Here is a 25213-nt window from a genome sequence, read left to right on the forward strand (position 1 = left end):
GACAGGACGGACATGATTGGTTTATTTATGGGACGGACTGCCAAACAACTTGGTCTTGGCACACACTCCTTGCCTCATTCACATTCATACATCGTATCCCACATACTCTTCTAATATTCTGACTCTTGACATGGCCCGACTCATTTTTATTCAAACTCAATTATGGTTGAGATCCAAATCATATTTCACCAAGCGGCAATATAATGCAGCGAATGGCCAGTAGATGTCTTCAGCATCGGTAAAAAAAATAGGATACCGACATTACCGACAGTAGAAACGTCAAAGTCGCGTAAAGTCAAAATATAATACAGTGTTTTTGTTGCGGCTCAAAATGTCAGGCGCTGAAAAGAACGATGGTACGTTAAATGTGCAATTAAACTATCACTTAATCATTGAAGTATCAATTCATAAACATTGATTTAATATTGTGGACTATTTTCAGCGAGTTCCGATGCGAGTTTGCTGGTTATCGTCATAGATACAAATCCGTACCAAAACTTTATACAGGACAATCCGAGACTGTTAGTCCACTGCTTGGATTCTGTAATAGCATTCGCAAATTCACATTTGATGCAAAAAGCGCAAAATAAACTAGCTGTTTTAGGATGCCATCAACACAAAAGGTAGTAATTTATTTTGTATTTTGTTAGTTTTTGGTTTTTAAGGTTATGTTTTTAAACTTCATTACCACTAACATTAATTCTATTATTATAATGTTCAAATTATGTTGATTGATTGAGTAATATTTTTGGTAAGTTATTTTTAGATGCTTAAAGTCGTATTTTGTTTTTCATTATCAAGAAAACTTTGATATATTATTTTTTTATTTTCTTCTAGATTTGTGTACTTCTACATTTGTGTAGTTTCTTCGGAACATGCTGTCTATCAGTGCCCTCACTGTTTTTGCGCTAAAATTGTCAAATTAAGCCAAATCTCGACGGTATGAGAAGTAATTATGAACTTACCTTGGGGCAAACGTATTATGCTTCATTTTAGTTGAAATAATAAAGGAAAAACATGGAAAAAAACAGAAAATAGTTTGAGATCGACATTTATAAACAAATTATAAGCGGCCATGTTGATTTCGCTATATGCACAGCGACTAGTCGACAGGGGGCGTGGCCAACATATCCGAGCATACCCGAGGTGTTCCGAGTTGCAAAATCAGTGAAACGCGGTGGGCGGTGAAACGAAACGTCAGAAATGGCGTTGTAGTAATATAATGTAAACAAACCTTTTTAGAACTACGCTAGGTTTGTGTAACATGGTTTGTGATACAAAAGAAAGTGCCCCCTTTATAGCGCCTGCTCGCGTCAAGGCAAGAAAAACATCCCAGTATTCAAGTAGTTTAGCGGCTACGCTAGGTTTGTGTAACATGGTTTGTGATTCAAAAGAAAGTGTCCCCTTAATACCGCCTGCTCGCGTCAAGGAAAGAAAAACATCCCAGTTTTCAATTAGTTTAGCGGCTACGCTAGGTTTGTGTAACATGGTTTGTGATTCAAAAGAAAGTGTCCCCTTAATACCGCCTGCTCGCGTCAAGGCAAGAAAAACATCCCAGTTTTCAATTAGTTTAGCGGCTACGCTAGGTTTGTGTAACATGGTTTGTGATTCAAAAGAAAGTGTCCCCTTAATACCGCCTGCTCGCGTCCAGGCAAGAAAAACATCCCAGTTTTCAATTAGTTTAGCGGCTACGCTAGGTTTGTGTAACATGGTTTGTGATTCAAAAGAAGTGTCCCTTTTATACCTATACTTCACTTCGGGTATGCTCGGATATGTTGGCCACGCCCCCTGTCGATTAGTCGCTGTGCATATAGCGACTCCCATCAAGTTCCCGGCCAAAAGTACGATGTAAAATGGCCGCGAAGTGGGATATTTTGATAAATATGTCATATTTATTTTGAGTGTAAAAATGAAACGAAGTGAAAGCTTTGCGCCTGTGAACAATACCACGGGCACAGTTTGAGATCATCAGGAATTAGTAATTATGTCGGGAAAGTGTTAAATTTTACTGGGCACACGTAGTCAGCATATACCGTTTCTTCTAAATGTGTGTAGTTCCTTCTACATGTGTGTAGTTTTGTCTACATTTGTGTGGTTTCTTCTAAATATGCGTTTTTTTCTACATTTGTAAAACTTCTTATACATTTGTGTGGTTCCTTCTACATTTGTGTAGTTTCTTCTACATTTGTGTGGTTGCTTCTACATTTGTGTGATTCCTTCTACATTTGTTTAGTTTCTTCTACATTTGTGTGGTTCCTTCTCCATTTGTGCGGTTCTTTCTTCATTATTGTGTTTCCTGTTTGAGCAGGATTAAGAGAATGGATTGAATTGAATAATAATATCTATTTTAAATGAAAAGTGTTACTTTATTTAGTCTTTACATGAGCTTAATTAAATGCAGTTCGCGAGCGCGCGATTCGATTCAGAATGACTCACATCAATGCACGAGCATTGCCGAGGATTACCGAATCGCGCTCGACCCACACACCTGCACAGTTTCTACCTAACCGTGCATCCACACATTCGCCTACAGAAACATGCAGAACTCAGTTCGCCTTAATACTACCGCCGTTCGAGTGTTTCTCATTTCTCGTTACCATATTTAGCTTATAGCATAGATCCTGGAAACGGTCTCGCGGCAGCGCCTTCGTAAATATATCTGCTCTCTGATTTGCAGATGGAACATATTTAACTACAATTTCTTTATCATTCACTTTCTCGCGGATAAAATGGAAGTGTATGTCTATATGCTTCGTTCTTTTGTGAAATACTGGATTTCTGACTAATTGAATTGCACTTTGGTTGTCAACGTAAAGCGTTGTTTCTTCATTACATGGACATCCGATGTCCGATAACAGCTTTCTGATCCAGACTACTTCCCGAGCTGCTGCCGATGCAGCTACGTACTCGGCTTCCGTTGTACTTAGCGTCACCAGTCTTTGACGCTGTGACGACCACGTTACGGCCCCGTTCGCGAGACAGAAAACGTATCCTGCTGTCGACCTTCGCGTTTCTACATCCCCGGCGTAGTCAGCATCCGAGAAACCTATCAATTTTGGTTCACTACCGCCGCTTTGATATTCAATACCGTAATCAGTTGTGCCTTTTAGATATGCAAATATTCTCTTTACTGCTTGCCAATGCGATGTATTGTGCTCGTTCAAATACTTGCTTACTGCATTTACTGCGAACGCGATGTCTGGCCTCGATACAGCCGCTAGGAAAACCAGAGACCCTACTGCTTCGCGATACGGTACATTTTTAGTTTTATTGTTTTCCACATTTGGAATCAGTGCTGCGTGCGGATCCGCTGGCACGCACACTGTTTTCGCATCCGCCATTCCGAATTTTTCAATTATTTTCTGCGTGTACGCGCTCTGATGAATCACCAGTTTACCTCTCTCTCTATCCCTTTTTATTTGTAAGCCGACAAAAATATTCGAGTCCTCGACTGTTATTTCAAATGTTTCGCTTAGTCGTTGAATAATTTCCTTAAGGGTCTCTATATTGTTCGAGGCTACTAGCCCATCATCGACGAATAGCGCCAGATATACTTTGTTGTTTTTAATCCTTCCAGTAAATACACATTTGTCTGCTTCGCATTCTACGAAGTTGAATTCGTTCAAAAACTTGTTGAATCGTTGATTCCAACATCTTGGGGCTTGTTTGAGCCCGTAGAGAGCCCTCTCGAGCTTGCATGCGACGTTCCTTTTGTCTTCTTTCAGCTTCAGTCCTTCCGGAACTTTCATGAAAATTGTTTCTTCTAGTTTGCCATACAAGAATGCAGTTTGAACGTCAAATTGCATTACTTCAAGATTTTCCGCGGCTATCGTTGCCAGCAAAATTCTCAGCGAGTCATATCTCACCACTGGGGAAAACGTTTCCTTGAAGTCAATCCCCTCTCTTTGCAGGAAGCCCCTTGCGCACAATCGAGCCTTGAAACGATGTGACTTCCCGTCGACATCCGTCTTTCCCCGAAACACCCATTTCGAGTCAATTAGTCTCATCTCCGGTGTTTTCTTCACGAGTTCCCACGTACGATTTTCTTCATGAGCTTTAAATTCGTTTTTAATAGCACCCGCCCACTGCGCAGCTTCAGTGCTATTCGTCGCTTCTTCGTACGTTAATGGGACTATGTACTCCGCCACATTTGCATTGTGTTGATACCTTCTAGGAGTTTTAATCAGTGCTCGATCTCGCAGGATTCTTCGATCTTCACAGTCTTGATCGTCCTCTTGTTCGTTTTGGTCGTTTTCCTCGTGTTGATACCTTCTAGGAGTTTTAATCAGTGCTCGATCTCGCAGGATTCTTCGATCTTCACAGTCTTGATCGTCCTCTTGTTCGTTTTGGTCGTTTTCTTCGTTGTTGATCACATTGTCGTTCACGTTCTCGTTCTCTCGTGCCTCGTTCTCTCATTCCTCGGGTCGTGAAAGAATTGTTTCGTATTCCTCCTCCTTCTCGTTTTCTTTCGCCACTGGCGCCCCGATTTTTTCGTTGAACACAACATTTCGAACCACACTGACCTTTTTCTTTTCAGGATCATACACCCGGTAATTCATCGATTCTTCCGTATATCCGACGAATATCTTTTTGCTCGCTCGTGCATCGAATTTTCGTGTGAATTGTTTGGGAGTGTGCACATACGCGTCTGATCCAAAGATTCGAAGATGTTTCAGATTCGGAGCTTTTCCAATCCACGCTTCGTACGGCGTTACTGCACCACTTGTCCACACTGTTCGGTTGAGAACGTATACGGCACAATTCACTGCTTCCGCCCAAAGGGTTAATGGAAGATTCTTCGCGATTATCATTGTACGAGCACTTTCAACAATCGTCCGATTGTCGCGTTCAGCTTTGCCATTTTGCTCCGGATTGTATGGCGCTGTTGTCTCTCGCTTTATTCCGCATTCTTCGAGGTATTTATCCATCTGGTCATTGCAAAATTCTCGGCCATTGTCGGAGCGAAGAGTTTTCATTTTTCTTCCGAACTTATTTTCGATCATCTTTTCGAAGATCTTGAATTTTTCGTACACCTCGGATTTTGTTTTCATGAAGTACACGTGTCTGTAGCCGGTAGCTTCATCTTTAAATGTCAAAAAATACCTCGATCCTCCGACAGAATTCGTTGACATCGGCCCACAGACATCTGAATGCATTTTCTCGCCTGGCTTTATTTTCTTATTTCGCTCCAGTTTCTTGTTGAAGGGCAGCCTGTGCGATTTCCCAAATTGGCACGGTTCACAGAAGACGTCACTTTTGTCTGAAAATATTACTCCACTCACGAGCCCCTTTTCTGCTAATTCACGAATCGCTCGTTTCCCGACGTGTCCCAATCGCTCGTGCCACACAGTTAAATTTGTCGTAGCTACGTTAGCTTCTTCTGTGCTTCCTTGTTTTGTGACCTTGAAGAACATGCGATACACGTCATTGTTTTGTTTCATTCCCGTCCCGAGCACTTCACCGTCGCGATCCACAATAACCCGATTATTTTCGAAACGCACTCCGAGTCCCTTCTTTGTACATACTCCGACGGAGAATAAGTTTTTTTCTCAATTTCGGAACGTGTAGCACTTTTTCAATTCTCGCATCTTGCCACACTCCATCGATCAATTTTTTAATTCGCACCGTGCCTTCACCAGCGACGTCGCATATCTGATTGTCACCAAGCGATACTGTAGCGCCCGTGTTATTCGGCTTGTAGTCAGTCAGCCAGTCACGTCGGTAGGTTAGATGTTTCGATGCGCCGCTGTCGATCAGCCAGACCTCGCTTTGATCGATCGCCATTACGCCACTCTCCGTCCACGGTATAAGCGCGCTATTTTTAATGCCCGACGCGATCGAGCTGCCTGTCTCTCCTACAAACGCGCAATCACTTGATGTTTCGCCGTCGTCACGTGGCTTCCGCTTATTCCGACACTGACTCGCAATATGTCCCATGCCTTGGCATTTATAACACTGCACTTTCTTTATGTCCTTTTCAGCACTTTTTGTTCCTCGCCCACGACGATTTTTGGCTATTGCAGCCAGCGCTTCCGACGCTTCTTCTTCGCCGCTGAGCCTCGTGTCCTCTCTTATTAGCCGTTCCTGGAGATTATCAAGAGTTTGTCGCGCAGGGTCTACGCTGTCCCACGCCACCTGCAGCGTGCTATACTTTTTGGTGAGACTCGCGAGTATTTTTGCCATTATCGTAGCGTCTGATACATTCTCACCGACGTCCTTCAGTTGACTCGCCATATTCATCACCCTGGCCACATGCTGAACCGCAGTGTCTGCTTCGCTCATCCGATAAGCGTGAAATCTTTATAGCAGACCCAGCTTGTTTGACGCGGTTTTCTGCTCGTGAATGAGACACAATTTGTCCCACATCTCTTTCGCAGAGATGCACGACAACACACACACTTGTTGAGCCTCGTCAAGATTTGACAGAATTATGAATTTTGCCGTTGCGTCATCTTTCACGTTTTTCTTCAGCGCGGCCGCATGTCCATCGCCGGCAGCAGGCTTCTCTCTCGTGCCATCGACGACATCGAGAACATCGTTCATCACAAATAGTGCACTCACTTGAGCTTTCCAGCCCTGGAAGTTTGTTCCATCGAAAGGCTTCACACCCTTCACCGAGATGCCGACCGACATCGTGAATTTTATTCACACTTCACGCTCGTTTTCAAACAGTTAGCTCTGACACTAAAACAATGGCCGACTTCCGTTCCGCACCACGTGAGACTTGTCGAATATTTTCACTCGCGTTCTCTTAATTTTTAGTTATACGTTAACTGGGCCCATAACCTGTTTGAGCAGGATTAAGAGAATGGATTGAATTGAATAATATTATCTATTTTAAATGAAAAGTGTTACTTTATTTAGTCTTTACATGAGCTTAATTAAATGCTGTTCGCGAGCGCGCGATTCGATTCAGAATTACTCACATCAATGCACGAGCATTGCCGAGGATTACCGAATCGCGCTCGACCCACACACCTGCACAGTTTCTACCTAACCGTGCATCCACACATTCGCCTACAGAAACATGCAGAACTCAGTTCGCCTTAATATTTCCTTCTACATTTGTTTAGTTCCTCTCCATTTGTGCGGTTCCTTCTTCATTATTGTGTTTCCTTCTACATTTGTGTAGTTCCGCCTAAATTTTTGTGTGGTTCCTTCTACATTTGTGTAGCTTCTTCTACATTTGTGTTGTTTCTTCTACATTTGTGTAGTTCCTTTTCCAGTATAGTTTCTTCTATATTTGTATAGTTCCTTTTCCAGTATAGTTTCTTCTATATTTGTATAGTTTCTTCTACATTTGTGTGGTTCCTTATACATTTATGTAATTTCTTCTATATTTGTGTAGTTTCTTAGAAATTCTTGTAGATTCGTCTAGTTTCTAAAATATCCTTTCTATAATTGTTTCTTCGATCAGCACGTTTTATTTGCGAATCTTAAGATTGCAATATTACTAATTATTTGTGTTTTTCTTTCAGCGAATATCTATTTCCAAGCCCCGGAAAGCCTCTGGACGTCCGACAACAAGATGGCCAATATGAAATGTTTACACTTGTAGAGAAAACTGTAAAACAAAGGTAAGACAATTTTCATTAGTAATATTTAATCAAGAAGATATACCAACAACTCTCTCAAATATGAAACAGACAATATCTTTTTATTTTCTCTGTTCTTATGTTTCATATTTTCATTAAGAGTTTTTGAAATCATCTTCTTCAATTATCTTAATATGTAAAAATTCAGCCTGATGTTTGTGCTTGCAAAACTCAAAACATAGTCTACCGATATCGCTGAAAATTTCAAAGTTTGTTCTTATTAGTGCCGGGAGTAGTAATGTGGTATACAGTAGTAAATGGTGGCAGAAGTCGGAGACGCCTGAGAAAGACATTAGCAATAGCGAAACGTTGCGGGGTCCACTTGCCAAAGATAAGACTTTTGAATATAGTTCTTATAACATTACAGTATGCCATTGTGTATGTATGCATGAAATCATGTTTCATCTCTGAATAATTGCCATTATTTATTTATTTATTTATTTATTTGAGGAACATAAACAGTCTTAGTAATACAATATACATAAGAGGATAACAAAAAAACAGACCAATTATTAATGTTCACAGATAGATATTCAGAAACATAAAAATAACCTGTAAACTAGAATATTTAATAAAAATGGAAAAACAAAAACAGAATAAAGCAGCAAATAAGAAAAATAATAATACGAATGTAAATTCAACAAACGATAAACCTATAATATGCCTACCATAAACAGCAATAAATAAAAGTGATTATAACTATACTTAAATATACTTAGGTTGGAACGGGAAAGGGGAGGAGAGGGATAAGGAAAAGTTGCCACGCAAGTAATATTAAAATATTAGGTACTATCAATTTAACAGTCGTGAATATGAGTTAGAATGTGATACAATGAAATTCTGTAGTGATAGTAACTAGCAGTGAATATGTCAGCACGAGTGTCTATATTTGCAAATTTGTTATTATAGTAGTTATATGTCCTTTGCATAAATTCATTTTGATTGGAATTGGTATTGCATCTATCAATGTAGAAAAGGGTATTTTGTCTGCTATATCGAATTGGCGCATGGAAATTTATTTTGTTCAGCAACTCTGGGCAGTCAACTTTAGAGTTAATAATTTTATACAAGAGCATCTGATCAGCGACAATCCTCCTGTTGAGTAGTTTCGTGATTCGAAAATGTTTCTCGATTTCGTCGTAAAAGTTGTATATGTTAAATGATTTGAAATTGAGGAATTTGAGAAATCGTTCCTGAACTCTTTCTAACCTGTTGACATAAACAATATAGCGCGGGTTCCAAACCGGTGAACAGTACTCCAGGTGAGGACGAACATGTGAATTGTAGAGAGTCAGATATGTCTTAGTATTTTTGAAAAATTTGCATGTTCTCAGTACAAAACCTAGACAATGACAATGTTATCAACGTGTTTATCAAAGGTAAATGTTTATCCTATGCTTTTTTGTTTTCTTAAGAACAGGGAATCGACAAAAGTTTAACCTTCAGATTTCCTAATTGTTGTGTCTCTGCTGTTTCTCACAGGCTCTCTTATTAAATAAAACTCCAGCTTCAACAAAACACTTGGACTTTTAATGTGATAGATTGACAATAGGCTTTAATGTCTCAATTTGCAGGCAGTTGGAATAGTATGAACTCTGACCTTGAGTTCCCACCTTATTTATTATCCCTTCGGTCTCTACAACACTTGACAGCTAACGCCATCTATGGGTAACCATTAGACTAATCTAGTGCCATCTATGAGTGGGCTCATACACTAATATCAAGGATATCACACTGATAAAAACTTTTGTTGTACTTTTCAGACTAGGAGAACTGGTTAAAATGTATGAAGATAAATCAGACACGGCTCCGGGGGAATCTCTCTTAGCGGGAACTATTGCAATGGCTCTCTGCTATATTGCTAGGGTAACTATTATTCCATTAATTCGTTCATTATTATTACTCTTATTTATGGAACCTTTTTTACACCTTTTACGTACATCTTTTGTACTTATTTAATGTGCTAATTAATAGTCTTTATTTTTTCTTTTTTTGTGTGTTTTTTGTGTATCCCCACAATTTCTAAACCTTTCACAGCGCAACAGTGCACCAAATATGTAAAATATCACTTTTTGTTAACATATTGCCTATCTAGTATAAAACTGTCCTAAATAACAAATAATAAATTGTTCCGGAAAGCATTTTTCCTGATTTTGTTCATCTGAAAGTGTGACTATAAGGAGAGGTTACAAGTGATTTTTTGTCTTTTTTTAATTTATTATTTTAACGAGGCAGCGTGACCGTCTCACTTTTGGTGATTCGTCAATAAATGAATCTGACAGTATACAGGCAACTCACATTGTAATATCACCATTCTGTCCTCAAAAATAAAATCTGCCTATGAATTACTAGTCATTTTTACAACGCCACCAAATTGCTAGCGGCATAAAAACTTAAATATACATATATCCGAAATCAGACAAACAAAAGTTTGGAGTTATTTTCAAAAATGTATATTTTTTTTACACTATTCAGTCATGTGTTATAATTTTGCCATCTCACTTAATTTTAGCATCGCTAAACCAGGCGATTCGTTTAAGAACGAACATTCAGAAAAGTCCCACAATGGAGCGCTGCAAACCTTTGCCTTACTTTGGCAAGCTTTACTTTCATAATAATATTTGGATGATTTGTACAGCGCCGTTTTTGTGCAAAATCACCTCAAGGGCGTACAAATATATATTACATTTCTACAATGATCTGTGTTATTACTAACTATATATGGAGATAATATACAGTACAATACTTACCTGGTAGGTCACTTGAGATTAACACTTAATTAACATTAACTGATTGTTTATTAGCGAAATTTAGATACAGGATTTAGGATGTAATTAGAAAATTGGATATAACTGGACTTTCTCTCAGGAATGGTATATTTAATTTAAGGGTATGACAGCTTAAAAGGATAAGTTTTTAGTTTAGACCTGAATTCTGTAGGACTTGTTATGTTCCTGAGGAAGTTTATTCCAAGCCTTCGGCCCAGATGCTCCGAAAGCGCGAACACCAAACTTAGTATTTGGCTTGCGCTTAGGTTCCATCAGTCTGCCTACAGCTGATGATGTTGCTGATCTAAGAGTTGACTGCCTCAGACCAGTGTCTTCCGGGACGCATAGTTCAGAGATGGAGGGTGGGGCCATTTCATTGATGGATTTAAACACCATCCAGCAGAGTTTGTACTGGATTCTTTCAGGGCACTTGAGCCAGTGAAGGTTACGAAGGTGTTCTGAAATGTGCGAATATTTTGAAACCCCGGTTATGAGCCGTGCTGCTGCATTAAACACTGATTGAAGTTTTATGGTTGATGCGCATAGTCTGGTTATTTCAATGTGCGCTCTTCAGTGGTGGTCTTCTACGACTTATGTCATAGATTTTTTCAAAGTATTCTCAAACCCTCCTGGAGCCAAAAATATGGTCACATGGTTTGCCTCCAGTTCATAGAATGTTAGGCAAGTCTATTAATTTGAATGTCTGTGTAAAAGAATTTAACGGTGTTATTTCTAATCTGATTGTGATTTTATTCTGTTTTTAGATGAAACGCCAGTCACCACCCGGTCAGAAGATAAACAGTCGGGTGTTGGTTATAACGGGAAGCAGCGACACGGCAGCTCAATACATCAACTATATGAATGTTTTCTTCACAGCACAAGTAATTTCTATCGTTGATTACATAAAGAAGATCTTTATCCTGAAAATAGTCAGAATATTATTGACTTTTATTTTATGAGTTTGAAATTGAAACAATTTATATTTTCTTTGGTGCAATGCTGTTTTATAGCAATTTGACATTTTGTCTTTTTTTTTGCAGATTATTTGATATTTTGTAATTCTTAAGGTTTTTCTATAAATCATTATAGAAATAACATTGATATTTCGTAACTCTTGGTCATTGTAGAAATAACATTGCAAGTTGAAAATAAATATATATGGACCTAGAAATTATGGATGAAAATAATTTGTTGAAATTTCAGTGTTGGGGAGTAAAAAAAAATTAGAATTGGGCAATTGTGATATACGTACTATGATTTTATAAGCTTTTTTTTTTTTTTGCTTCCGATTTTGTTGTCCGGGTTAAATCTTCCCCATAGGAAAAACTAAACCCTTCCACACACTTTTCCACAAATGATCAGCTAGTCAATCAACACTATGTAAGTGCATTATATAAGTAAAATAAGTACAAAACAATACAAGAACAACAACACGTCAACTCACCAGATATCAAATGGGAAAAAAAATTCACCGTCTCCAGATATTTTCATATCAGAGGGTTCGGCTCGGTAGAACTTCTAACAGGGCCTATAAATCCTACTGATCCCTCAACATAAATATTTAAAAAATCTTTTGTTATCCTACATGTATTCAAAATGACGGACTTTTGCATCTTTATATATAAATTTTTTGATAGATCTAATACGCCTAAATTTTTAATTAGAGAGTTAGGTATAATGCCAGTAGCCGAAATAACGAATTTTAATATTTTTATAGTCTGAGAATGCCAAATTTTTTTTATTTCATTTCCTAAATCTGTGTATTTTCTTATTTTTTCGCTAACAGATTTTTGAATATTACAGGAATTTGGTATAGCGACATCAATGATATAAGTTATTTTTTTAATTTTGTCATGTAAAACTATATCGGGTCTATTATGACTAATCGCTCGGTCTGTTAGTATAGTTTTATCATAATATATTTTATAAAATTCGTTTTCTAAAAATGAATTTGGTTCGTATTCATAATATGGTACTATATTACGGCAGTCAATCAAGTTATGTTTAATTACCAAATTTTGGTGAATTATTTTTAAAACTTGATTGTGCCTAAATGTATACTCGGACGGTGCTAATATAGAACATCCCGATATAATATGTTCTATAGTTTCCGGAAAAGCCAAACATTTTCTACACAAATCATCAATTTGATTTGAATCTTTGATTATATGCTTTCTATAATTTTTAGTATTAATGACTCTATCCTGAATGGCAAGCATAAATCCTTCTATTTCTGCGCTCAACTCTCCAATACTCAACCATTTGTTTGACGAAATTTTGTCAACATACGTTTGGTTGAGATAATTGAAGTGTTTTGCGTGTAAAATTTTATTTGACCAGGAATCTAATAATTCCTGGTTGGGATTTATAAAAATGTTAGCATTCTCATCGTATAAATTTAAAGGTGTAATATTTCTATCTGCCTTGCAAATTATTTTGTGCATTTCTGAGCTATGAGCTTTCCTATGGAAAAAAGTTCTTAGCATTTCTACCTGATTATGTTTCAAAGAAGTTATCTTGACTATACCTCTACCTCCTAAATTTCTAGGTAAATTAACTCGTTCTATAGCTGAATTTGGATGATGGCAATTAAACTTTGTTAGCGTAATTCTAATTAATCTTTCTAAGTTTTCTCAATCTGTATTAGACCATTTAATTATGCCAAATGAGTACGTTAATAGAGGTATTGCCCAAGTATTTATTGCTTTTACTAAATTTTTAGCAGATAGATTGCATTTTAAAATTTTCCTGATCCTAGTTTGAAATTTAATCCTAATATCATTTTTAACCCTATCCCTGCGGGAGACGCACGCCTGCGACGCACTGTACATGCCCTGTACGCGGGTGGCACATCTGTGCGACGCAAAGTTTCTTCGGCGTTATGGGTATGAAACATGCTTGAGCACGGTAAAACTTATACTCCTAAAAAATCTCACATCTTTACACTACTGACATCTTACGATATTTATCCATAATACGTATCCTTATCATGGATACAAAGAATTGAAGGGATCTTCCAACTCAGAGCGAAAAATGAATCAGTTTGAATTCTTCCCGCGTCTTTACACACGTTATTGCGCAGGCGCATTTTATAAGATTCTCAAACAGAGACGCTCGCCGTGTAGATTACATTGTTTTATCGAATTATTGTTTGCTTTTTCGTGGATATGAACTATTTTAATTACAGTGTACATTCATCTGATTTATCATATTTTAAAATAAGTTCAGTTACATACATTCATTCAAACTATTGAAGAAATATAAAATTTCGTCAGTGTTAGATTATTTTCAAATAAAGATACATGGTTAAAACTTTTTTTTAGTGAAAAATCAAGTGTAAAGTTGTACAAGTTTGACTTTTTATCAATTTTTTAAAGTATTTTTACTGCCAAAATACAAAATGTCGGGTCGTGGTCTTAATGACGAAGAAATATTTGGTGTTACTTTAGAAATAGATTCAGATTTTGAAATAAGCGACAGTGACGTCGATAATAATTGCGAAGCTGCTGAAATACATGAAAGCCATGATTCTGCCGTTATGCGTTGAGAACTGTTTCAAAATTTATCACGATAAAAAAATATATTAAGTGATACATATTTACGGTGACATAATAACAGAAAAATTATTTCATTATTTTTGTAAATTTAAGTGTAGTTATTTTTTATTATATGAACCTTTTTAAGTGTGTCAATATTTCATGTATCCAGTCAAACGCGACATCGCACCCATAAATCAACCACTTACATCGCACCACAGTTGAAGAGCTCTACTCCGGTATGTTTATGCATGTGTATCGTTATCCTTGAAATATTAACATGGCCGCCCGGGTTTACCGTATCAGTTACATTATGAATATATACTTCGAATTTTTATCAAGTCCCATTGATGTTCGGATTGTTTATTTATACTTGAAAAGATAATTCAAGACATAAGCGACGTATTTTTTAAAACAAATTTTAAAATCCATGCGTGATTATTGTTTAAAGTCATAAATTAGATTGATGATAAATAGCCCCGCGTGTGAACGAAGTGATACAAATTTATGACGCATAGAAAAGGTTAATACTAGTATGGTCTAATCTCTCGATCATTTTCTCTAAATTTTGTTTAGAATTCGAAAATAATTTTATGTCATCCATAAATAATAAATGCGAAATTGTACTACCCTCCCTTGTATTACCCTTAACTTTTATTCCAAACTTGCTTTTAATTAACATTTTAGATAGAGGATTCAATGCTAAGCAAAACCAAAGAGGACTCAATGAGTCTCCTTGAAAAATTCCTCTTTTAATTGAAATGCCCGGTATTACTATTTTCTTACCTTTTAAATTGATAAGTAAATTGGTATTCCAAAAGGACATAATATTTTCCAAAAAGCTAATAATAATAGGGTTAATTTTATATATATTTAATACTTTGATCAGCCACGAGTGCGGGACACTATCGAAAGCCTTTTGGTAGTCTATATAGCAAGTATGTAAATTACGTTTTCGAGTTTGAATCTGTTTTAAAATTACAGAATCAATAACTAATTGTTCTTTACATCCCATATGTTTTCTGCGACAACCTTTTTGTTGTTCAGATAAAATATTTTTTTCATCTAAATGAGTATATATTAAATCTGCCAAGCAAGATGTTAAAATTTTGTATATTGTCGGTAAACATGTAATGGGTCTGTACTGAGAGGGATTATTAATATTTTCGCTTTTGGGCAACATATAAGTAATGCCTTTAGTTAGAAAATTTGGAAAATTTTGTGGTTGACTGACAAATTTTGAAAGATTTTTTGCCAAAAGAGGATATAAAGTAGTTAGACGTTTGTACCAAAAATTATGTATCCAATCGCAACCCGTGGCTTTCCAATTATGAGTATTTTTAATAATTTTGGTTAACAATTCAACCGATATATTAGAAAAACTCATTTGTTGAATGCCTGAAAAATTGAGTTCTTCATTTTCTATCCAGGGACTTGATTCGTTATGTTTTATATCTTTACTCCAAATTTTAGTCCAAAAATCGCGCATATCTGATTCAGATGGCAACGGAATATTATTATTCGAAATAATATTTTGTTTATCGTCAAGTTTGGAATAAAATATTTTTTCATTTTTCTCGAATAATCTGTTATTATTTTTTTTTATTATACGTATAATTATATCTTTTTAATCTACTAGCTTTTACGCCTAATTTTTTTTTTAATAAATCCAATAAATCATTGATTATATTTTCATTACTATGACTATCTATGTTATAACCAAATTTTCTCCCAATTTCATCTACATGTCTCAAAATTTTCCTACTTCTATTCCCATTTTTATATTCTATTACTCTAGCTATGTTACTTCTTAAAAATACTACATCATTTTCTAATCTGATCTGCCATTCTGGTTTACAATGACTATATGATCTATCATCAGAGGATGATAATTTGATTCCTAACTTATTACAAACAGTAACAGCACTATCATATACTATTGTATGAAGATCTAAAAAACTAATTTCGTCAAAAATGATTTTTGGTAAAATTATGTTATTTAATTCAAAAATTAATTTAGATAATTTCTTTGACGTATGCAATTTTGGTAATTTTGGTCTAACTGTTGGTTCTACATCTATATATCTGTTTATATTATTATGAAGTAAGTTAGCTAATTCTATTACATTATCATCAACAAAGTTTAAATTTGCAATGTTGATTTCCCTAAGATTATAAATAACGTCTAAGTTATTTGAATCTACTGTTGGACATTGACATTGGACATTTCGACTAGAATATTATCCAAACTATCTACATTCAATGTATCTGATATGACATTACTTGTGTTAATTTGTTCTAAATTATTTCCCATTTGCAATCTATCTGCTACTTCTCTTTTAATCTGTTCTAATGTGACTACAGGAATTAAATTATTTTTTAAAATTGCTCGCTTTTGGTCTGCTAATCTTTGTTCGTTTACTTGGGCAATCGGATAATTTTGTGAGAAAAGTGAATGTAATTTTTCCTATATAACAACATATCTGTTTCTAGTTTGGTTACATAAAAATATGAACGAACAATGAACATATTGACATCGTTCGTCCATTTCATACGCTGTCTAGGAATACCTGCTTTTGTTTTTTGGGGTCTTAGACTATCCATGTTCATCTGTACAGATGACATAATAATCCCCTGTTCATCTACGTTGGTTGCAAATGACATTGTTGTCATTTTGCAAAACAACTAGGAGATGATTGTATCGTTACTGCTACATTCCAGTAACCAAATCAACAAATAATTTTCATTATGACCAAATCAAATATTCTAATCAAACTACCTTTCGACATAACAAATCTATAATTTCCAATTCAACTACCTTTCAACATTACAAATCTATGATATATTATGTTCCAGAAAAACGTCAACATAAAAATATACAATGATTTTTATTTATTTATTTATTAACACCCCTTTTCGGGGCTTTTACATGAGAATATTAAGAAATATACATTATTTATTGTACATAACTGAATTGCTTCATTAACAACATTTTGTATTTGTTTAAAGATAAATTGAAGATGTCCACTGACTTGGTATAATATTGTTTCCCTCCATTATGCACCAATTCCAAAAAAATTTGTAACTAAAAAAATGCAATTATGAATATTCGAGCGATTATATGTATATCTATAAAAAATTATATAATTTACAGTAAAATGACACAAAATTATTATAATCATTGAGGAATTATTAATAAATATAGAAAAATTTCTAAAAAAAAAACAGCTTCACAATTCAACCGACAGTAAATTTGAACATACATAACTAGAAACCAACTAATTTGACACTTATTAGTGTCATTGTTTCCAAAAATCATTGAAAAGAGTAATTTTTTAATGGTATTATTGTGATGATAAAATCTCCCCTGATTCAAAAGTTGCCCCATATAACGGTTGTGTTTATTTATTTTTTGTTTGCAGAAACAACAAGTTCTGATCGATGTATGTTCCCTGGACAAGCACCTGAGTCTCCTGCAGCAGGGCTGTGATATAACTGGTGGCTTGTACCTTAAGGTTCCAGCTCTGGAGGGACTGTTGCAGTATCTTCTTGTAAGTACTTTTTGGTTTTTTTTTGTCAATGGAAAATACAAAAGATATAATATAATATATGTATACAATATATACACACATAGTTCAGTTGTCAGGTGATAACTACTCGAGGGATGGGGTATTTACAAAATGAATGCCTTTATCGGTGAAGAGTTCCGTGCATTCCGTTTTGGATTCAGCATATGGTAACGTATAAAGGGCATACTGTGGTATAAAGCCAATAAAAGTCGGTCCAATGATGGCTACCCATTTTTAGGAATCATTGCTCTTGGCCTAGAGCGATGGTTGCCTGAATTTAGTCAGTTGAATGATGGCTACCCATATTTAGATATCATTGCTCTAGGTCTCGAGCGCTGGTTGCCTGAATTTACCTGGACGCCGCGTAGACCTGGACAAATCTCACATCATGAACCCAGACGTAGCGTGTCGCTTGGGGTGAACTATAGCAGAGGTGTTGGTTATCCAATAAATGCTTCCCGGGGTGGCGGTATACATATCCGCCTCCCAAATTGTAGGAGGTAGGAAACACATACGCCGTCAAATCGTTCCACAGCCGAGCTCATGTCACTAAAAAGTCAACCATGTACAAATTTTGGGCTCGCGTTTGGCAAGTTTTCAGCTTATGCACTGTTGCCGAAAGGATCACTGACGTTGGTTCCTCTGAGCATCTCCCATTGAAATACCAGTAGAACAAAGATAACATTCTCACCTGACGCCTATGCTCCAAAGATCGCAATCCCTTTGTTAAGATAGGGTAATCTATCAAACGGACACGTTTCTGCACGGAATCGAAGATTTTTTAATTCTTTAGACCAGAGGCGGTTGCCAAATTCAACATTGAAGCACACTTGTGATTTATACAGTGTCAGCAGTTGTGTACTGTGCGCTATTATGCAGTTCATATAGGTTTCAATATTATGATTTTTGGTTCCAGTGGGTGTTCCTCCCGGAGGGTCCGGTGAGGAAGAAACTGGTACTGCCCCCGGCCGGCCGAGTGGACTACCGAGCCGCCTGCTTCTGTCATCGGGAACTCATCACCATCGGCTTCGTCTGCTCCGTCTGTCTTAGCGGTAAGTCCAAATTATCAGTTTTGTGTAGTGATGTGCTCCCGGAATATTTCCCAACCTAAATTTTTTTCTCTTTCGACAATTTAAAAAAATAAACATTACCTAATAATTAAATTACTCTGGGTGAATAATGCTGACTGTCGTCGACAATATGCTTGATTGTCTGCATTACACTGCAATCACACATTGCCGAGACTTTTAGACCTTACCGTCGTTTGGAGACTGGCTTTACATGATAACCATACTAGAGTTCCAATTAATAAAAACTTCCTGGAACTTTGGTATTGTCGTACAGCCCAAACAATAGAGCTTTTTGGATGGTAAAATATTCAAGGTTTTTTTTTAAGCTCTTCAAAATTTTTATAAATTAATTGCTTTTTTTTATTGTAGACAAAATTAGCCACTCTCAAACGAAAATTTGTCTATAGGCACATCTTAAACGAAATATTGTCCTTGTTAAGTTTGTAATCTCGCCCAATGTTATGATAATAGGCTGGGTTATGTGTTAGGTTTTTAAGAACATTATTGACTGTCATGTTGATTGAAAAGTGGGTGGCCAAGTTTGACTTTGTTGGTTTTAAAAAGACCAAACGCGCCAGAGTCCCTTCCAGTGGTTAGACTGGAAAAGAACCCGCCAAACCGACCAACCGACGGTAGAGCATAATTCTCCATACAGGGCGGGGAAAAATATATCCCATCTACAAGATGTTTGAAAGGAAGTTGCAAGGTTATTTAAATGAAAGTATTCTGGTTAAACTTTGAACTGACTGTAACAAGGTATATTTAGATAAATTTCACAGAGATATACAAAGAGGTGAAAACTTCCCCCAACGAACAGAACGTAGAATCTATCTACCCTGTCTAAAATAATATGACGTATATAGTTATGAGGAACGAACGCTGAGTGCCGCGAATGGCGGACTAGTTGAATCAGCCAAATAGGTAGAGGTCCACGGCATCAGATGTGACTGGCATCGGTTCAGTGAGTACCAGCCATGGTAGGAAGTAGACGTCGGCATCAGATGTGACTGGCATCGGCCCAGTGAGTGCCAGCCAAGTAGGAAGTAAACGACGGCATCAGGATGTGACTGGCATCGGCCCAGTGAGTACCAGCCATGTGCCGGTTTCACGGATAACCCGTAAGTCGCCCTTCCATGAGGCGAGGAAGGACTTAAAAATGCTCCGAATCAAAATGCTCACGGCGATAACAGTCCATCGGCAGACATAACCACCGATCACTTGGATAAACTCTGATTACCTCCACGGCCGCACATGACAAAATACGTTTTCATTATCCACGCCACCCGTGGCGAATTCCACTCGCGGGAAATATTCTTAAACTTCTAAACTTGAAGCACAAACCGAACATTTCGGTGATATGTAATCACAAATCCATGAAATATATTTCGATCAGATCATCAGGCCCCCAGAAATAATAATTGACCCCCGACCGGACGCGCACACTCTCCTGTGTCCGGCCGGGAAGTGACGCCATCTTCAATTTTAGTCACTTCCTGTTATTGCCAGAGCGTAAACAATAGACAATACAAATCACAGATTTGACAGGTTCTTACTTACTGCCAAGTAAGAAAAATAATCATATGTTATTTACATAACATCCTCAATGCTTAAATATTACAATTTGAGGTTTTACTCACTAAATTGTTCTAAAAATAAAAATAAATATCCATCCTAGACTTGTAGAAAAGTCAATAGATGTAGCACATTATAATTAAAATTAATTTATTTATCGAAGATACTATCTAGATTGCATTTAGTTCAGGAAGGATCTTGCGATCATACATAAAAAGATAGCAACTGATAAAAATATGCGTTAAGAAAATGAAGATAATGTTGGTACAGGATACAGTTAAATATGACCGAAAGAGATAGGGTCAAATTATCTCAGTGGTAGAGAAAGGTCCCGACAAGGCTGAGGTCCTGGGTTCAGTTACTAGATGCGACCAAATCTTTTTCTGTATTTTTGTTTCAAATTTTCGTTTTGAGAGTCGCTAATATTGTCGTCAATGATTAAATAATTAATTTGAGGTTTTTTTACTCATTAAGTTATTTTAAAAATAAAAATATTTATTTTATTTTGCTTTATTTTTTTAAGTTCTGTTTATTCTGTTTTGTTTGTAGGTATGTGCTGATATTTAATTAGTTTGAAGAATTCAGAAATGGGTTACTTATAAAAAGAAGTTAATTGGTTTCGAGATAATGTGATAATTTTTTTCACCGAAAAATAAAATTATATTTGAAATATTTCAATTCTTATGTTGTTGGTTCAAATTGGTTGTTTTATTTCAGGTAAAATAAACTAAAAGGGATGCATAAAAGTTTGATTATATTGTAACTAAATTTTTTTTTTTCTTTTCACAGTTTTCTGCAAATTCAGCCCCATCTGTACAACTTGCCAGTAAGTATAACGACACACCATTCTTTCTTTTAGTTCATACGAGGATTATCCCAGAAGTACCTGACCTAACAAAGAAAACACAAAAAGTTTTGGAAAAGTATCTTTATTTAACAAAATAGTCTCCGTTTAGTTCGATACACATTTCCCAGCGATGTACAATAGCTTCGATATCCTGTTTACCTTCAATATAGTCATTGATATTTGTCATCGCGATAACGGATCTTCGAACCGGTGCATTGTCTTGATGAAATAACATTTTCTTTTTCGCCAAATTGATTTTATCACTTTACCTTTTGAACACCACACCCTTTTTGAGGGAAATCAAAAATGAACTCTAAAGTGTTTCAAATGGAATCGATTCTGTTAAAAAAAATTATGCACTTTATTATGGCATACAGGTTTGAATTGCATATCAAAAAATTCCAGCTAGGGCGAAATTCCAATGCACATGAAAAGTTTGAGGTTAAATATCTAAATTTCCAGTTAATATGCTATGTACAGCACTTTTTAAAATGCCTACCATGCCTGCTAGCTCGTGCGCTTTCATTCGACGCTCATCCAATACCGTTTTGTGGATTTTCTTCACCATTTAGGGCGTGATCACCTCATTCGGTCGACCACTGCGATGTTCGTCTTGGCAGCTCGTACGGCTTCGTTTAAACTCTGTCGCGCAGTATTTTATTGTTGTAAATGAAGGAGCAGACTCCCCCAGAGTAGAAACTAGCTCAGCTTTGATATTGCATGGACGGAGACCTTTAAAATGAAAGTATTGTATCACATAACGACGACCAATTTTTTCCGTGTTTTAATTCACTGAGAGCATTCATTATTGATGGGTGTCAAACAAAAACAACATAGTGTCTTCAAACTTCGTACATATACAAGGTTGACTTTCGACCACAGCAATTTGTTTCAAACAACGACCGCCATCTATAAGTCAGGTCGTGTACTTCTGGGACTATCTTCGTAATATTGAATTTTACATACATATCTCCCTTTTTATATTACCTAACTCCACGTAAGAGGCCTCGGAGGTATGTGATTATTTCTCTCTCGGCCTATGTCATCTTCGGGATGTTGTGTGGAAGTTATTTTAAACTAAGAAAGGAGAAAACCTGTATGTTTAGATGTTTTGAGAGGGGAAGGATACGGAAAGTCGAAAAATCATTCCTCAGTTAAGGCGATGCACTACGTCGTGTTATATTTTAAATTGAGCCGCTATCAATAACAACCCTTAATGATAAGGTTTAAATTCCCGCTTAACACCATCCGCCTGTTTTGATTTATGCAAGAAAAAAACATGGCCAAAAAGTGCCTTTTATTTTATTTTGTGGATGTTCAGGCACAAATATTTAATTTTTTTTCGATCATTTTATAAATATCTTAATTTGCCACATTATAGAATAAAACCATAACCGAAAATGGGTTCGTAAGTAGGAGATTTTGAACTTTAAAGCAGTTTTCATAGGCCTTTACACTATTTTTTCTGGGCTTATAAAAAGACTTATCTAAAAAATACTCGATAATTTCAAAGGCCAAGATGTATTCTACTCGCAGTATTTAATTAAAGCATCTGAAACATTTCTCGGCGACCAAATTTTCAAACCAAAAACACATGATTTTGAATTACTACGTATGGCATCGCCTTAAGCTGTGTAAAACAAGAACAAGTCATAAATAGGACCAATTCTCATCCAGCGAATGTTAACCATGTGCAAATGTTGGGCATGAGTTTTGTTAAACTTCTGTTATATGGTTATTTGTACGACGTGTGGTAGTCTTTCCAATAATACTCAGAGATGGATTATTGCGTTTATTAAACTGATTACAACATTACGGATACATCTTAACTAGCTAACGGATGAGAGAGCAATCTACATTCGTATTTATAACTCATTCTATTGTCACTCTGTACTGACAGATTCAACCACACTTCTTATTTATCAAACAAGTTTGACATATCATCCAAATGTGCCACAGTGTCGAAAGGATTAGGGATTAATGATACTTTATATCACCTTCCATTGAAATACCAGTAGAGCAAACACAGCACTTCCAAACAACGTCTATGTTCTGAAGACTGCAACCTAAAAATCTGAAAAAACAGGCAGACCATTTGATATATTCTCCCATATAGTTTATGTTTCCATTTCAGAGATTAAGTAACTAACCATCGGGCCGTTTGAGCCCATGAGGGACCGCTAAACGAAATCAGTCTCGGCACACACCACACGCTAATCTCCGAAACCGCCCAACCGATTTCAATGAAATTTATTGATGTGTATGGCTGTTTCAGGCTTGAAATATAGGAGAGTTTTTGACCCGATAGGTGGCGCTGTTGTCGAGATCTCTTAACAAATGGATTTCAATCTTTAGAGCACAGGCGTCTGGTGGGAATACTGTGCTTGTTCTACTGGTATTTCAGTGAATGATGCTCCAAGGTACTAGCGTCATTGATCCTTTCAGCACCGGTGTAGACTCGGGAAACACGCTAAACGTGCGCCCAACATTTTTACACGGTTTTGTCACGTGAAAATGGGTCATTTCTACGACTCATTCTTGTGTTTAACAGCTCGGCTGTGGAACTATTTGTCGGCCTCTGTGTTTTCTCCCTCTTGCGACATGGATCTCTTTATTCCTTCCTCCCCTCAAAAAGACCTATACACAACATCCTCAAAGATAAAACTTGAGTTTATCAGCTCGGTTTTGCCAGCCTATGTTTTTCCTCCTTTAAAATGTTTACTCCTTCCTCTCCTCAAAAAAGACCCTCCACACATCATCTTTAAATGTAACATAGACCCTGAGTTGAGTTAATAATCAAGGAAGACGTGGCACGATCAAGTGAATCAGTTACTCGAGTCGATCCATGTCAAGAGTCAGAATAATATGTATGAATGTGAATGAGGCAAAGAGTGTGTGCCAGGACGGATTTTTTTGGCGGTCCGTCCTCTCTGCCTACCCCTGAGAAACGGCGTGATGGTTAGTTAGTTTAAAAAATGGTTATTCTGTGCGTTAAAATATGTATTTTTATTTTTTATTCCAGCACCGTCTTCAAAATGGGCAGCACACTTCCCGTCAAACCAAAAAAGAAGAAGTTGAAAATATGATTATTTAAAATTAATTCATGTTTGTTTAGTGAAAAGGTAATATTCTGATATCTCCTGATTTAGTTTTCACTTCTGGCAAATCTATTTCTCGGAATTGATTCAGTTTTATCATTAGATTGTCTTTACCAAGTCTGATAATATCTGATTAAAATAATTACGGTATTGCGCAAAGATCTGATGAACGTTGTTATTTGCCGACTTTTAACTGAATTTATCTGTATTTTTTTAATTTTAATGATTATATTAATGTATATAAAATTTGAACATTCTTTTATTTAGATATTATTATTGTATAATATGTATTTTTTAAATGTGAATACATACTGTCTGTCTAAAGCCAATGGGACTATTGCATCCCGGAATAGGAAGGAGATGGGATGAGGAAGGTTGTTCAGATATGGACACCAAACATGGTCAAAGCCATTTCAAGCAAAGTTTGTATTTTTAATGGTGATCTTTCACCTCTGCGATATTGAGAGTATGTTTACGTTGTGAAAATACTAAAATTAGTATTTAATTTTTTTTTAGAAATGATAGAATTTTGTAGTTATTTATCTTTTTTTAATTTTTTCAAACTTTTCACATTATCACACTTATAAAATAAGAATAATCTTTACACTTAACACAAAAAGTTTTGGAAGAATTTGAAAAATCAAATTTTTCATGGAAAATCATCTGCAGATGAGAAACCGTCCATCAAAAACTTTTTGTTTTGGAAAATGGGAAATAAGTCTTATTATTAATACAATAAAGTAAAGTACAAAGGCAACTATTCTAAATTTAATACATAATCATTAATAATAATTTAATAGGAAATGTGTGGCTCTTAAGTCAAAATTTATTTTAAATATTAACACAATTTTTATTCCCTAATTTAAATAAAAAAAGTTTGCATGATTTTTCACTGTCAATAAATACCTACGTATGTAACGAGACGAAACCACAAAAGTACAAATACTTTCTCACTCACACCTAATACGTTATCCTTATCTACAAAGGGATGTCATCGTAGATCTCCTATTGAACGCTCACAGTTTACAAATCAGTGGCTCGCCCTCTCGCCTATTACCAAAGGATGTAACACCGGCGGCTTGTAAAAGCAAGTGCACGACCTTGAACTAAGCATAACACGAGCCAGTCGTAGTCTGAAGACCTGAAGACCTGATACTA

The 25213-nt window shown here is 36.2% G+C and overlaps 1 protein-coding gene across 1 annotated transcript; it reads left to right on the top strand.

Moving 5' to 3' along the window:
* The first annotated feature begins 287 nt into the window (after nucleotides 1-287).
* Tfb4 (transcription factor B4) lies at nucleotides 288-24243 on the top strand. The gene is made up of 9 exons (XM_089646791.1): nucleotides 288-356; nucleotides 443-623; nucleotides 7479-7577; nucleotides 9359-9461; nucleotides 11128-11244; nucleotides 17322-17450; nucleotides 18385-18520; nucleotides 20900-20936; nucleotides 23980-24243. Exons 1-9 carry the CDS (start codon nucleotides 332-334, stop codon nucleotides 24041-24043), a joined length of 891 nt encoding a protein of 296 aa, XP_089502917.1. The 5' UTR covers nucleotides 288-331; the 3' UTR covers nucleotides 24044-24243.
* The last annotated feature ends 970 nt before the right edge of the window (nucleotides 24244-25213 follow it).

This window comes from Hesperophylax consimilis, chromosome 25, assembly GCF_061612785.1.
Source record: "Hesperophylax consimilis isolate HC1 chromosome 25, BYU_Hcon_1.0, whole genome shotgun sequence".
In the NCBI taxonomy this organism is placed as follows: domain Eukaryota; kingdom Metazoa; phylum Arthropoda; class Insecta; order Trichoptera; family Limnephilidae; genus Hesperophylax; species Hesperophylax consimilis.